Genomic DNA, 16,162 nt, shown 5'->3' with positions numbered 1-16,162 from the left:
CTCAGATGGAAGGGTGGTCGTTGATTGTTGCAACCCTTCGTTTTGGTAGCCAGCGGCATGTAGCGGGGCCGACATGTCTTTGGCATGGAATCGTGGATGACATGGTTTTCCATTGGCACGGTGGCGCGGCTGGCATGCCTTGGCACGGAGGTGTGGCTGGCACGGCATGCCATTGGCACATTTGGTGTGGCTGGCATGGTTGTCATGCCTTGGCGCGGAGACGTGGCTGGCATGGTTTGCCATTGGCACGGTGGCGCGGATGGCATGGTTGGCATGCTTTGGCGCAGAGACGTGGATGGCATGGTTTGCGATTGGCACGGTGGTGCGGCTGGCATGGTTGACATGCCTTGGCGCGGAGATGTGGCTGGCACAGCTTGCCATTGGCACAGTGGCGCGGCTGACATGGTTGGCATGCTTTGGTGCGGAGACGTGGCTCGCATGGTCTACCATTGGCACAGTGGTTCGGATGGCATGGTTGGCATGCCTTGGCGCGGTAGCATGAGAATTAGGGTTTGGCATAGATGATGTCAGTCAGTGTTAAGGGTTCTTCCGTGGACCATAACCCATGCAAAAAAAAGGGTACTCTGGTAATTTTTAGTAGGCATGCTGATTGATTCAATAAATGTGCTAATGTTCATAGTGAAGTCATGTCAGATGTACAGTTTTACGATTTTGACCCTAAGCTAAAAACCACCATCAACAATAGCACAATGACTTTTGTCTCAAGATAGGAGATAGAGTAGATAGACTTTTGAGTGATAGATAAGTTCAAGTCTCCGCATACCTTTTAGTCGATGAAGTTCCACCAGTTCCCTGAGTAGTTCTTCCTCTTTGTATGATGATCGCCGTGGAGTCTTGAGCTCAACTAAACTTTCTATCCTAGTCCGAGACTTAGCTATAAGTAGACTAGAAATCAAGACTTATAGTTTTGATCACTAACATTGACAAACATGCTTCAGATAGCAACGCATGCAAGTTCGACCGAGCAGTGTTCTAACAATCTCCCCCTTTGTCAAATTTAGTGACAAAACTATCAATACATATGGAATACAAAAATAGATAAATAAACTTTTGTAGCTTCTCTTCCACATGCCTGATATTCTTGGTTCTTCAACATTACTCGAAATCTTCGTCACTTCCAAGTACTCCAATGATCCCAAAGGTTGTAAGTTTAGTGTCATCGTTATTCAAAATCCGTATCCATAAAAATGAGAAAACAAGAATTCTCAATCATTGTTACACAATGTCATAGTATTATCACACAACATCAAAGTTCAATTGTATCACAACTTCGACAACAATACTATGGTGATATCTATCACTCCCCCTTAGTCAATACTCCATCTCACATGGAAACCACTCCCCCTTACATAATGATCCGAAAACCATATGTATTTGTAGTGTGAACTACATATTAATTCTCCCCTTTTTTGTCAATAAAATTGGCAAAGGTGCGAAAACTAGTGGGATCCTAATGAAATTTCCATAGAGACATTTCAATGACCAAAAGAAATCACATATCAACTTTTTAGATGCAATCATATAGCCGAAGCTAGATGCTTTCATCAATGAGTTTATAAAGATACAAGATAACCCCTATAATATTCCACAGCCGCACTCCCCATAAAGATTTGGCAATTAAGCACAAGTTCAATTAAGAACTCTCCCCCAAAAAATGTCATTCCCGAAAGAACAATAAGAGCTACCTTACTTTCACGAGAAAAGAATGATTTCTTTGGACATAACAAATCATATACGAATATGAATTTGAATCCAAAAATACTCAATTAAATTAATCACAAGTAGACCCATGATTAATTTGATCGGAAATGCTCAACATTAGAGAACTTACGAAGCCGCACATTATATACATAAAATATGGATCAGGGAAGATCAATACTACAGAACAGATAAGGATTCATTCTATTTTCCATCACTATTTGCACAATGACATACAATAGACATAATCCTCAAAAACAAAAGCTCATCCTATCTTCCATCAATATTTGCATAATGACATATAATAGGCTTAAAACTATTGTAATGTCAAAAGTTTATTCATTCTTTTATCAATACATGCATATCGAGATATGAAAGACTCAACTTTTGACAAGGTATGGGACAATCATAGTTCACGGATGCAAACACACATATCCTATAACAAATTGCAATATATGAAACCATAAATATTAATACTGCAAAAGTCATCTTCCAAACAACTTTTAGAATTTAAACAAATAAATATAAAAACAATGAAGATGAAAATGTTGGACATAGCTATGTGTAATCAAAATAATGGCTATTCCAAACTCTAGTTATTCTTCTAAACAAAACAAGAAATTAAAATTCTCATAAGAAGATTTACTAGACAAAATAAAATCAAAGTTCATTGAGAACCTCATACCTTTCAATGAATCCGTCAAACAAGGTATCACTGATTTGATTTACTCTCTTGATCGTAGACACTCCATATTCATGAGTTAGAACACTAACTTTACGATCAACAACCCGAGCAAGCTGTCTAGCCTTGACACAGTCCATGATGAGCTTGTTTTGATTCCGTATCAGAGTATTCTGATTAGCAAGGATTCTGGCCTGACCATCTAAGAGTTTATTTATTTGCAGTTGAAGATTTGCAAACTCGACCTTTGAATCGTTCTGAAAACGAGTTAAATCCTTGACAGAATCATCAATCCAGGAGTTGTGATCCTTTCTTGCAAGCATCTTCTTTAGAACCAACTCTTGAATTGACTCACGTCCTTGAGTGTCTTCCTCCATATCAAGATGCACAATCTCTTGAGATTTTGCAGAGTTCTCCATATAATTTTTTTTTAGGGATTGATTAATACAATATAAGATGTATATGTATTAATAGAAGACACTTATCATTAAGGAAACCCTATGAACTCACATGAGTAGGACACGGACGTTCACGGACCGTTTACAAGAGAGAGATCGAAAAAGAAATCCAATAACAAAAAACAATGTTTGTCAATGTAGCTCAATAATCTTTAAATTAGAGCCTGAGTTATGATAGTTTCATATCTCAGATTGATTAACAAAAACAGCACAAAAATATACAACAATTCTTGAGACTCCCATAATCATCATCCTTGAATCCCTCAAGATAGATTCAAGAATGGGGTTACCTAGAGTTAGGTAAAGGAGTGAGAAGTGATCTCACTACAAAGCATGGGAGAAGGGTTGTACAAGTTGTTTGAGCGTTTTACTTGTGTGTTATCTCCCTTCCATTGATCATAACGTATTCCAGAAGAATTTGTCATAAACCTTTTCAATAGTCCATCCGAAGGATTTTTCTAAGGACTGAGTCTAGGACCTCTAGAAATCGGTTCCAGAAAGGGAATTTGGAAGATTTCCATTTTATTGATCTAGACCTACCAGACTTATAAGATTTCTGGATTTCTTTAGGTAAGAAACTCACTGTAGACGTCGTAAGATGGTTTACTCCATCAACAGTAGAAAGAAAAAAATTATGAAGATTAGAAATCTGTTTCCTTCTGATAAAACAATGAAGAGTATAGTGATTCTTTTTCCCAAAGAAGGAACAACATCCTGGAATTGAGACATGATTGCCTTGATCCAAACCTCCATCCTTCACATGCACATTTTGCAAGTGATTCTTAGTAGGTACTTCCTTGTAGGAATTTTTTTTTACACGGGGTAAAACATTGTGAGTATCAGGAGAAGGTGTAGAGGATGACTTAATCATCAGAACAAATTTTTCCTTTTTCAAGGCGTTACACTTTTCTCGGGAAAGTTGCAGAGATGCAACAAGTTTCTCTTTTTCAACACGATAGTTGTTTACATATGATGAATGCGTCTCGATCAAATGTTTTTCTCTAATTGAATCTTCCTTGACAATATCCTCAAGAACACTAATCTTTTCACGCTGTAGAGTAGTTTCTTGAAGAAGTTTTTCGATATTGTTAGAGAAGGATTCAATGATATTATAGAGTTCACGTTCTCGACCAAGAGACTTTTAAAATTCATCAATGAGTTGAGCATGATTCTGAAAATCAATAGCCTCAGTAGAAATTTTTGAGATTCTGGTGAGCTCCATTTCAACTTTTGCGATAGTGTCAAATGTCTCATTAGAGGGAATGATATCAACATTTGATAAAACAACTTTTCTACCTCGGGATTCGGAAGAATCATCTAAGGAGTAATCCTAAGACATTTGGCATAATTAAAAGCTTTGGAAGACATTTTGGTATGCGTATACGCCAGAGATGAGATTCTGTCCACAGACTCAGATTGCCATAAACACAGACTTGTAAGGTCTTTAAATGTGTTTGCATGCTATGATACCAATTGAAAAAAGCGGGGGTCTAACAACCACACCCAATATTTCTCTTGGCAATATGTATGGACAAAATCCAATATACTTTTAAGAGAATCAACTAGACAGTCAGACTCAATCTTAATAAAAGTATATCAAAGAGTTATATCTCACTTTCTCGATTCAATACTTACTCAAGCAAATAGAAATCTGCGAGTCTAATTGAATACAAGAGAAATCACTTGAACGGTACCAAAGACCAATGTTCAAGGATCAATCAATTTTAATCAACAACCAAAGGTTGGATTTCCCAATTGATTGGTTCAATGCATAACCTGTGATATTTCAATTATATAACAAAATATAATGCGAAAAAGAAATAACACAGACAGGAGAAGTTTTGTTAACGAGGAAACCGCAAATGCATAAAAACCCCGGGACCTAGTCCAGATTCAACACACACTGTATTAAGCCGCTACAAACACTAGCCTACTAAAACTAACTTCGGTCTGGACTGTAGTTGAACCCCAATCAATCTCACACTGATCCAAGGTACAGTTGCGCTCCTTACGTCTCTGATCCCAGCAGGATACTACGCCCTTGATTCCCTTAGCTGATCTCACCCACAACTAAGAGTTGCTACGACCCAAAGTCGAACACTTTAATAAAAAATATGTATCACACAGAAAAGTCTACGGTAATAGATAAATCTGTCTCCCACAGAAATACCTACGAGTTTTTGTTTTGCCTTTTGATAAATCAAGGTGAACAAGAACCAATTGGTAACCCGGACTTATATTCTCGAAGAACAACCTAGAATTATCAATCACCTCATAATAATCTTAATCGAATAGCGAAAGAAGATATTGCGGAATCACAAACGATGAGACGAAGATGTTTGTGTCTTCTTTTATATATTTCATATCGGAGAAATCATTCTCAAGCCAATCTTACGATTGTACTTAGTACGATAGAAACAACAAGGTCAGATCACACAACTACAAGAAAAGTAGTATCGGTCTGGATTCACAATCCCAATGAAGTCTTCAAGTCGTTAACCTACAGGGTATCCATAGAAACCTAAGGTTAAAGGAGAATCGACTCTAGCTAATACAACTAGTATCACACATGAGGTATGGGGATTAGGTTTCCTAGTTGCTAGAATTCTCCTTTATATAGCCTTTCAAATCAAGGTTTGAAATCAATGTTAGCTTCGTAACAAAGCATTCAATATTCACCGTTAGATGAAAAGCTGATTAGATTCAAGTTAATATCTTTCAACCGTTAGACCGAAACTTAGATTGTTATACACAAATGAAATACACGTTTATTTAGGTTTGTGTAACCTTACCCAAACATGTACATCTAGTTGGTTCAACAGTAGTTAACCAAATGGTTAGCCATATGAGCACTTTCATATCAACCATATTCTTTTTTACCATAACTAGTTCAATTGACTCAAATGAACTAGTTAGAGAGTTGATCAATTTCTTAGATCTTATAGAAGTATACAAGACACAATCGAAGCAAAAACGGTTTGTCACTCGAATCGATTCATGAACTTTATAGACACGGTTTGTAAACTTTCATTCCTTAGTTTATATAAGTTTAAGTTCACAAATAATCATTTTTTGAAAATAACCAACTTAAGTACGCATACTTTTACGCGGACTTAAGTACCCGGAATAAGTTTGTTTTCAGTTCACAAACTCCAACAGAAATTCACGGGATGTGAACTTCCGACAGTACGCGGACTTGGTATGCGGAATCTAGTTCTGGTTTTCCTGAGCAGCAAAGTATGCATACTTTGGTTCAAGGAATAAGGACTTATACACGTATGAGTTACCAAACAATGTTTACATCCAACCATGGTTATATATCTAAACTCTCATTTCAATCATTGAAACATTATTAGAGGACGTTATATAGTTGTTGTTCACACACTATTTTTCGTCAAAGCAATTTTCAAGTAATTGAAACTTAATATGACTTTCGTCGCTAGTAAAGATGAACTTGGCTAAAGCGAAAGCTTACCAACACATATTTCGAGAAATAGATAAGCGAGTTAAACTCGGCTCGAAATAACAAATGTATATAATCAAAGTCTCTATATAGCAAAACGACTTTTGTCTCAAGATAGGAGATAGAGTAGATATACTTTTGAGTGATAGATAAGTTCAAGTCTCCACATACCTTTTTAGTTGATGAAGTTCCACCAGTTCCTTGAGTAGTTCTTCGTCTTTGTATGATGATCGCCATGGATTCTTGAGCTCAACTACACTTTCTATCCTAGTCCGAGACTTATCTATAGGTAGACTAAAATTCAAGACTTATAGTTTTGATCACTAACATTGACAAAAATGCTTGAGACAGCAACGCATGCGAGTTCGAACGAGAAGTGCTCTAACATCTAGTTACCGATATTGACAATATCGCCAACAATAAAGTTTTTAACGCCAGCGATTCCATGAATATCGCTCGATTTTGAATATAGTGCCAGCGTTATAATTAATATCGTCAACGCTCAACTTTCTAATGCCTATAAATACCGCACCGTTTCTTCCTCCCCTTTACACCTCCCCTTCCCTTCTAAAATTTGTTCTCTTTGGTAGTTTAACAAAGTTTTCCTGAGTGAGAAAAGTGAAAAGACGATGGTACCCACATACACTACAATCTTTTTGTTTCAACCTATAAGTCCTCTTACCAAGTGTGATCGTCTATGGACTAAGTCGAGATAATACAACAACTATGGAATTCACACTTGGTGTGATCGTCCATGGATATGAGATCAAGACAATACGACAAACAAAATGTGATTACATGATAATAGGTTCGGACTTAACCAAACTCTATATGATCAATATCAAGTAATGTGGAGTCAACGTAAAGTGCAATTTACTTTAATTATAATAAAATAATTATAATACGGAAAGATAAAGTAAATGACACAACAAGATTTTTTTAACGAGGAAAACTGCGAATGTAGAAAAACCCCGGGACCTAGTCTAGAATTGAATACTCTCAGAATTAAGATGATATACAAAATCTACACCAACTTCGTATAGTTGAGACCAAGCAACTACCCCTAGTTCACTTAGTCTCCTCGGTATCCCTGCGCTTCTGACTTCAAGAGTCACACACTGACACAATTCCTTTGGATCGTATTCCAAACAACAAAGAAACAACGAATCTGTTTGGTAAAAACTCTTTTGATTCTTTAAGATAAAGATTTCTTAAGTCACACGCAAAGGCTTTTCCGTTTAATCTAATAAACTCCTTAGCCTGGGTAGATCAATCTAGCTTTAACTATAGAAATATCCACTAGATTCACAATCAATCAATATAGATCTTAATGGGAAATTATAAAGTGATGCCGATCTCACTCAACTAATCAATCGAATAAATTCGATTATAGTTGGATCCCAGCCGATCAAGGTTTGTGCACACAATTCAAAAGATACAAAAAAAAAAAAAAATCTTCTTCGCCTTCAAATCTCCTTTAATATCATATAACCTGCACAACACTACTTGAATATATTGTGATCAATCACACACGTAACGGAGTCTGTTAACAATGGATTATCACAAGATGTCTTTAGATCTATCAACAGTTCTAAAGATCCCGTCGATACTTCGATCTAGTTTGAGTGAATCTTATATCAGAAGAGAAGATTCTCAAGAATAAACAACTAGGTGCAATCAAAGTTTCAAAAATCGTTAGTCAATCAAATCAATCGAAAACTAATAATACTGCAATTATCTAGTTTCCCACCAACAGTACTCGTAGAGCTTCTTGATCCCGCAGAAGTCTTTAAACGAGCCGTCGTAAAAGATTTCACCTAATTTGGATACTTTCCTCTCCGAATAGACGGCTCCACCAGAAACAACAAGAAATGAAGTTTCCCTGTCTCTTAGGATAGCTTGCTAGAAATTAAAAGGTATTTATAGACCAAGGATGTTTGGACATCAAGGAATTTCCAAAAACGAAAATACTCTCAAGATTTGCAATGAATAGCAAAATTCGGTATAATTCCAATAAATGCTTGTCCAATATTTCTGAAATATCTCAATATAAAATCTCAAATTAGTAAATGCACATTAATAGTTTTTATTCTCTAGATATATGCATTTAATTTCCGGTAATTTAAGCATATAAAACCAAAAACCTTAATTAAAATATTCTCAATTTATTTCGGCACAGGATCTTCTTGAGTACTAAGGAATATCTTTGAAAAATAAATGATAAGAGTTATTGTACGTGTTCAAAGTATGTTGACATCTTTTCTCTGTAAATCTTTATTTCATATTCACATGGATATACATTCTTGGAATCGGTCATACGACACTTCCAAACAAGTTTAAAAATTGGTTTCCCTGTATTCCAAGACAACTTATGTGATTTATCAAATATAAAATCACATATATGGGTTCAATCGGTTATACCTTATTATGGAAATGCTTGTGATCTGTCACACCAGTCACTAGGATCGGTTATACCAATTACAAGGATCGGTTTCATATTCCCATGGTGTATTGCTTATGATCGGTCACACCGGTTACCAGGACCGTTCACCAATTACGAGGATCGATCACACAACACTTGTGATCGGTCACACCAATTAAAGGATTGGTCATACCATCACATGGTGATTACTTAGGATCGGTTACACCAATTAATAAAAACCCGTCATACCAAATCATAAGTCAGTCATTGTGATTAGTTATACCAAGATACATAACCAAGGTTAAAATCGGTTCTACCATCTCACACATATTGGTCATCCAAATATTTGCAATGAATAGCCGGACCAATAAGACTAATGATTTCCCTTTCGATTCACGAAACAAGTTCATGAATGTATTTCCTTTAAACGAATGTAAAACATTGATCCCTAGGATGAAATCTTCATCATAACCCATTCACATAATCGTAACAGTATAAACAAGATTACATTGATGTCATATCTACGAAGTTCAAAAGATAAGTGTTATACTTCTTAGTCTAATTCCCTAATATTATGATCATACAATTATGACCATGTCACATCACTAGAGCATTATACAATATGTACAGTATATACAGCTTCGCAATTATATTTTCAGTATAGCACGACTTGAAAGATATATTAGGAATGAAACAGTTCAAGTCAATATTACTAATCTCAAGTGGAAGGATGGTGTCGTCATTGTAGTTCGCTACTTCTTCACATTCTTAAGGTCTTCGGAGTAATACTTGTATGTATCAACATTCCTAGACTTTCTAGTCTAACCTAAACGAAGTTGACTCTAGTATTTAATCAAGCGACTTTAGAAGAGTTTTGACACACTAAAATATATATGACAACCAAACTTGACACACCGACGCTTGGTGAGTTCAACCGAGCTATGCTCTGACAAAAAGAAATATGAGTGAAAAAAGAAAAAGAAACAGAAAAGTCAAAGGATCTACTAGTATCCCATCCAGTGGATTAAGTTATGTTGTGGATAAAGAATATGAGTTTCAAAATGTTAGACAATTATCCGGTGATGGTGTGCTCCCTAATCACATATTTGACCATCCGGAGCGAGTTAATTCAGTATTTCTAAGAGGTGGATGGTTTGAGTTCCGTACGATGTTTCAGTTACTTCCCCCTGTTGTTCAAGAGAGAGTCCGAAGATATCCTTGGAGACATTTATATCATATACATCCTAAAAACCACATGTCTCAAGGAGTTCGAGTTATATTAGAACGATGGTGGAAGACTACAAACATATTCTTTTTCAAAGACTTTGAATGCGGTAAGTTAGTTTTTTCTAGTAATAAAATTTTTAGATTATGTTTTTTGTTTTATAAAATTCAAAAAACTCTTATTATTAATATGTTGTTAAATAGGAGTTACACCGATAGATTTGTACATGTTAACGGGAATTCCATGTGCTGGAAACTTACTTCCATTTAACAGACTAAATTGGTTATCAGAAGATAGATGGAAACAAAGACTTCCTTTATACTCAAATGATGTAGAAGGAAGTCAATCATATAGACAAATAAAAGCGCATGGGTTAAAAGTGGATGGGTTGAAAAAAATTTTACAACGTTATGCTAGTTGAATGGAACAGTTGAGGTCAGATAACCAACCATATTTTTTCCCTGATCATTATGAGGAGATCGAGCGTCTGTTTGTGTTGTGGACACTAGTCCAATATCTATTTCTGTATGCTAGATCAGTGGTGTTAATTATTTTTCTCGAAGCATTAGAAGATTTAGAACAACACCAACATATGATTGTGGGTCTCCAATTTTATCAGAGCTCTACATATCCCTCGGTAATTGCCCGCTGTGTGTCAAAGATAGTTTGAATGCTTTTGGGGGAGTGTTGGAGGTAAGAACTAATATTTTTCACACTATTTATTTGTTATTTTGACATGAAAAATTTACTAACCAATAGTATTATTATTTTCAATATTGGTGGTATATATATTTTCGTATTTTGGAACCTTCTCTTAAGAATCACACCAATGTTTTTTTGGTCACACTGAAGTACCACTAGTGGAAAACAGTCGTTTGAACATAGTTGGAAAGTGTCGTATTAGCGATATATACGAAACTTTAGAGATGCCGTTGAAAGTGGCTAGATTTAATGTCTTTTTCTGGAACGACACTTTAAAATTGACTCAGAATAATTTTCATTTACGATACTTTCAAGGTGCCTCTAGGTACAACTCGAAGATCACGTTGTAAATTTAATTTTATAAAATAAAAAAAATCAGCTGAATTCCAAAGCTGATTCAGCTGCATCCCAGATCAGATCTGGCTGACTGCAGTTTTCTCAGATGAAATAAATCTGAACTGAACTCAAATTACCCCAAAATGAAACTTGGATTTATAAACTCAAATGGACATTCAAATAAAAATTATTGTATTGGTATCATAATTCATAATTGAATTCTTTTTACACTAATGTTCAAAATCACAAAAGAAATTAAATAATCAAGTCAGGAATTCATACAAGTCATGCATCTGAGTTCTAATGTTCATAAAGACAACTGCAAACCAACAAAAACGAGATCCTGATGGATGATGAACTGAGCCAACAATTCCAGAACAGCACACCTACAACAAACAAAAAGCGTCAACATCATTGAAGTATAATCCAAGTGTTAAAAAATCACTGAAAAGTGAATATACTACGACAAAATTTGAATAATAGAACAAGTAAATTCATGATAATAGATAACTCTCACTAATGCACAGAAGATGAAATCATAGATGTAAGGAGGACATAGAAAACTCATAGAAAACTCCACGAACCATAATGCATGGAGATGTAATGAAGAATACAATGTTTAAGAGATACTCTGGTTAAAGTCACCTATATTCTATCTCGGCTTAAAATGGGCAAAGTTATACCTATCCCAAATTAACATGAAAGGGAATACAGAATCACATAAGCAGTGTGAGCTAGCTACTAAGAGAGAAAATCCCGAAATATCACCGGACTTGACAACAATATGCAAGGCCAATAAACCAAAATGGGTTATGATGTCTACTGAATTATCTATGCAAGCCAAACAATCTTACATAAACACAACAGACTAAGTAAACGAACATGCCGACCTTCAAATCCTATTGTAGTCTCTGAAGTCAGAGAATTATGGAGAGCATCGCATAGTAACAAAAGTACCATAATAAATATGGTCTAACTACACTACTGCTAAGTTAGTGTGACTTCCTTACTGTAAGAATCTCCACCACCAAGCTCGTGGCATTGACAATTTCTGACACAGCTGGTTATAACATACAACAGAATGCTAGAAGCATTTGACTTCATCTTCGGAGTTTCAATATCGCGATCCAGCTGCTGTTTCCAGTATAGAAGAACGGTCTCATCCTGTCATAGGTTAAACCAGATACATAAAGGCTTAAAACAACAATATAACTAAACGTTCAGCTTCTGCATGGGTTAGATTTAGGACAGATACCTCTCGTAATTGTATGGTGACTCTGTTTGGGAAAAGCCGAACCAGTTGCTTCGTTGTCTTTGAGATTTCTTTGCATATTTTGTGTAACCTGCCAAAGTTATCCTGCATATACAAGGGTATCCAAATATGAATCTCGTATTAATTCAGCAGCATTAGACTCTTTTCACTTTAATAACCACGAAATATTGATTAAAGCCATTGTTATGAATTATCACGTATTATAAGCTAATTAGTTTCAGAAATTACCAGCACAAAAGAATCCGTAGTCTTCTCCGCAAATGCCACCCAAATGGTTACCATCAAGAATTGATTTATCAAACCCAGCTCTAATCTTTGAAGATCCGTTTTCTTCAAATGCAAGAACCACTTTGCCACAGTAGCCAGAGGATTGACCCTGACGGTGCACAGATAAACAAAATATATGAACTCTTGCATCTGACTAATTGAGAAACTTGAACATCTATACAAAAAGACATGCCAAACCTGTAACCTTAAAAAGTCCATACGAAGAATATTATTTATCTACACCATATCCATATATCAGAATGAATTTGTTTGTCTCTAAATAGACAGACGTGTTACAGGGACCCAATATTGAAATGTCAACAACGATAATGAAGATAAAAAACTGCGGAGGAAATGAAGGAGCAAAGATAACTTTTTTTATGCAAAAGACTGATTTTACAGAAAACTGACAATCTCGAAGAGCATTTATATTTTATTCCTGACTTGATTGAGGTATACCCGAATTAATTGGGGTATACCTAACCAGACAAAATCTGGTCATTTTGAAGCAAAATCAAGTCACCCCTTAACCTTGTATTTTCTAAATGGCTAATATGTCCTTGTTTAATTAACACTAAAAATTCTGATTAGGTTAATTAATTGAGTTTAGATTAAAATTTTGTAATTATGAATTCAATAGATTAAACCTTTCGTCTGTCTTATGAGTTCGATTTCGATCAAAAAATTTGTTTTTGAAAATGCACAAGGTCGGCAAGGTCGAGGTTTGAATAAGGTGACGACCGGTGGTAGCCGACAAGGTCTACTTTGAATAAGCTGCCGACTAAGACGGGCCGGCATGGTCCTCGGATGAAGCACAAGCCGACTATCTTGGGCCAGTAATCTTACAGTCGGCATGTAAATATTTACTACAATGTCGGCTATCATATGGTTGGCATGCACATAATTTTTAATACTGCCGGCTGACCTGTAGTCGGCATGCTAAGGATTTATAACCTTGCCGGCATATACTTATACCAAACAGAAAACAGAATATGGGAAGATGTAATTCACTTTATTCATGCAATTTTGGTTACTACATTGATTGAAACATAAAATACAACTCATTGTCGACGGAAAAACGAATGCATTTAGCATGTGCATCAAGCCTTTGAAACCCTAGGTGATCCTAGTGGACGAGTTATAGTCTCGTGAGGGTTTACATAGAGGTCTACCCATAAAACCTATACAAAAACTTCTAAAGCCATCAATCTTCCTCCTCCAAAGACGATACAACATCCAAGTAGTCCGGGTTATCCTCCGGGATTCTTTCTGCCAAGAAGTAATAGCTTGCATCGAACGCGAATGCTTCCCCCCTTTACCTCCAAGTAGAGCGCTTCATGACTTCATGCTATAAAAACACAAAAAAAAACTTACATTTGTTAGTGGTGTTTCATTGGAAGATAACACAACACGGGTTACGTAAAAAAAACCACAAAATTACTTACAAATTGTGCAATGGACAAGGTGAAGGGGCGAGTGTTAAAAATTCGAGGTTGGAGAGCTAAAAAAGCAAGTATCGCGTTTTCGATGACAAGGTCCCTATCGTGCACTTGTTGAACACTTCTTGCATTTGGATTCCCAAACTCTTGGCTATATTTGTTTTATACCCTAGCCCAAAAGGTTGTGGAATCTATCCTTTCGGTGGATTGACGTCTAAGTCGTTTTTTCCCATACCAAGCTTTGGTGATTACCAAATCTTCATTAGAATCAAATGAAGCCATTGTTACATGTAGAGATCTATTGGTTGAGTTATATGGAGTGTATGATGATATGAGCTTTGGAGAGTATATGCAAATAGTTGTATGTTGTTTTGTGGAGATAAGTAGTGTATTTATAGGATGGTGCCTAAATTTGGATGTTATAGTGTCCAAGTACAAGTCAATCAATGCAACTGTACTTGCAAAAATTTGAAATTTGAATTCGCCGGCACGGTTTTTATTTCCCCAGTATGCCGACTAAGTTTGGCCGGAATGGTATGAAATTTATTACCATGCCGACCTTATGATGATTTTAGGCATCAGGAGATCATTTTCTTTTGTGTAACCGCCGGAAATGTATTTGGTCATTAGCATGCCGACTATAATATGGCCGGCAGGGTACGAAATTTATTACCATGCCGACTTTATGACTTTTAGGCATCAGGAGAACATGCAATTTTCTGTTTAACCGTCGGAACGGTATTTGGTCACTATCGTGCCGGCCATGATGTGGTCGGAAAGGAACATAATTTATAACATGACGACCTTTGATGATTTTAGGCATCAGAAGAAGGTATTTGCTGCAATACATAACCGGCAGGGTCGACAATATAATACCATGCCGGCGTCGTAATAGCTGGCTAGGTTTTGATCTGATTACCCTGCCGACGCTGGTATGCAAATAATTTCTGGTGTCAGTTCCGGCAGTTTGATAGTTCAAAACCATACCGGCTCTGGTGTGGTCGGTAATGTAACTTAAAAAAAGCATGTCGGCATAAGTATTTAAACTTTACATAGATAAATAAAACATTCATTCGATAACTAGAAATCCAACACTTGTTGTCCAAAATAAGAAAACATGTCCCATAAACCTTAAAAAGAAAACATTTGTCCAACCGTTAACCTTAACATTTGTCCAACACAACATAAAGAAATAAACTAGAGACTGCATTCATTCACCACCACGACCACGACCCCGTTTAGGAACACCGCCACTACTACTACCTTCACCACCACGACCACTACGAGCCCTCTTTTTGTCAACATTCATCTTGGCTTGTGCTTCCCTCCTGGCTTTTTCTTCCCTTTTTACTTCATCAACTTGCTTGAACAATTCATGGGCCTCCTCATTGTCAATACTACAAGCATGGTCAATGTGCTCGGTTTGCTCTTCAATCGACAAAGGTTCTCCTCTGTCTTTCGTGCAACACAACATCTTCACAAAGGTCTTCAAACGCTCCTTCTATTTTCAATTAAACAACAAAAAATTAATAGAATAATTCGATAATGTAATCTTAAAACAGTAAGAGCAATTCTCAAATACTTACAAAGAACTTAAGACTTGTTGCTGGGTCTTTCGATGCCATCTTCTTGATACGAGCCAATTCTTCAGCAGTCGGTTTCCTAATCACAGTAGGACGAGCCCAACCCAAATACCACGCCATGTATTTCTCACTAGCTTCATTTCCTTTGGTCACCTCGTCCAAAAGACTCACATTGATGATACAGCCACGCCTATCGTCCCAATGTTCTTGATTTGACGCTGGAGCGTAAGCGACGTGAATAGTTTTTTGGGACGTGGAGCAGTTAGACTTTAACACAGTAAAGAAAGGCTTATTTTCATCGAAATGAGGTTCTTCTTGGACGTAACCCAATTGTCGCATTACCCGATGTGGATCGTACATTGAATATCCACCATCCGCAGTCATTAAGGGTCCATAGCATCTCGATACGGATCAAATATCACATCATCTCGATACGGATCAAATATCATATCATCCGCAGTCAATTTGTCGATGGTGATTCGGATTTTGATAAGATTTTGTGGCATTTCCTTATCTTGAGTACCCTTAAAACTGTACCTTTGCGCTCTTGGATTATCAAGCGCAACATTCGCATCCACTTTGATGTAGGAGTT

The 16,162-nt window shown here is 36.5% G+C and overlaps 1 protein-coding gene across 1 annotated transcript; it reads right to left on the bottom strand.

The window, feature by feature from the left end:
* Positions 1-11,277: 11,277 nt before the first annotated feature.
* Positions 11,278-15,689, bottom strand: LOC113350663. Its single transcript, XM_026594796.1, has 7 exons — positions 15,573-15,689; positions 15,338-15,487; positions 13,867-13,895; positions 12,509-12,656; positions 12,263-12,364; positions 12,018-12,171; positions 11,278-11,393 (listed from the first exon to the last, which is right to left on the bottom strand). The coding sequence occupies exons 1-7, from the start codon at positions 15,687-15,689 to the stop codon at positions 11,308-11,310; spliced, it is 786 nt and encodes a 261-aa protein (XP_026450581.1). The 3' UTR covers positions 11,278-11,307.
* Positions 15,690-16,162: the final 473 nt, after the last annotated feature.

This window comes from Papaver somniferum, chromosome 2 (assembly GCF_003573695.1).
Source record: "Papaver somniferum cultivar HN1 chromosome 2, ASM357369v1, whole genome shotgun sequence".
Taxonomy (NCBI): Eukaryota; Viridiplantae; Streptophyta; class Magnoliopsida; order Ranunculales; family Papaveraceae; genus Papaver; species Papaver somniferum.
The sequence above is the reverse complement of the archived record's forward strand: the minus strand, read 5'-3'. Positions and strand labels throughout refer to the sequence as shown.

What these genes read in the sequence shown, in the direction of transcription:
- LOC113350663 (XM_026594796.1), bottom strand. Translation starts at nt 15,689, where the DNA reads ATGGCGTGGTATTTGGGTTGGGCTCGTCCTACTGTGATTAGGAAACCG. An exon ending in ATGAAGCGCTCTACTTGGAG is followed by an intron (nt 12,657 to 13,866) that starts GTAAAGGGGGGA and finishes GTGCACCGTCAG; the next exon opens with GGTCAATCCTCTGGCTACTG. An exon ending in TGGTGGTGGAGATTCTTACA is followed by an intron (nt 11,394 to 12,017) that starts GTAAGGAAGTCA and finishes TGTTTGTTGTAG; the next exon opens with GTGTGCTGTTCTGGAATTGT.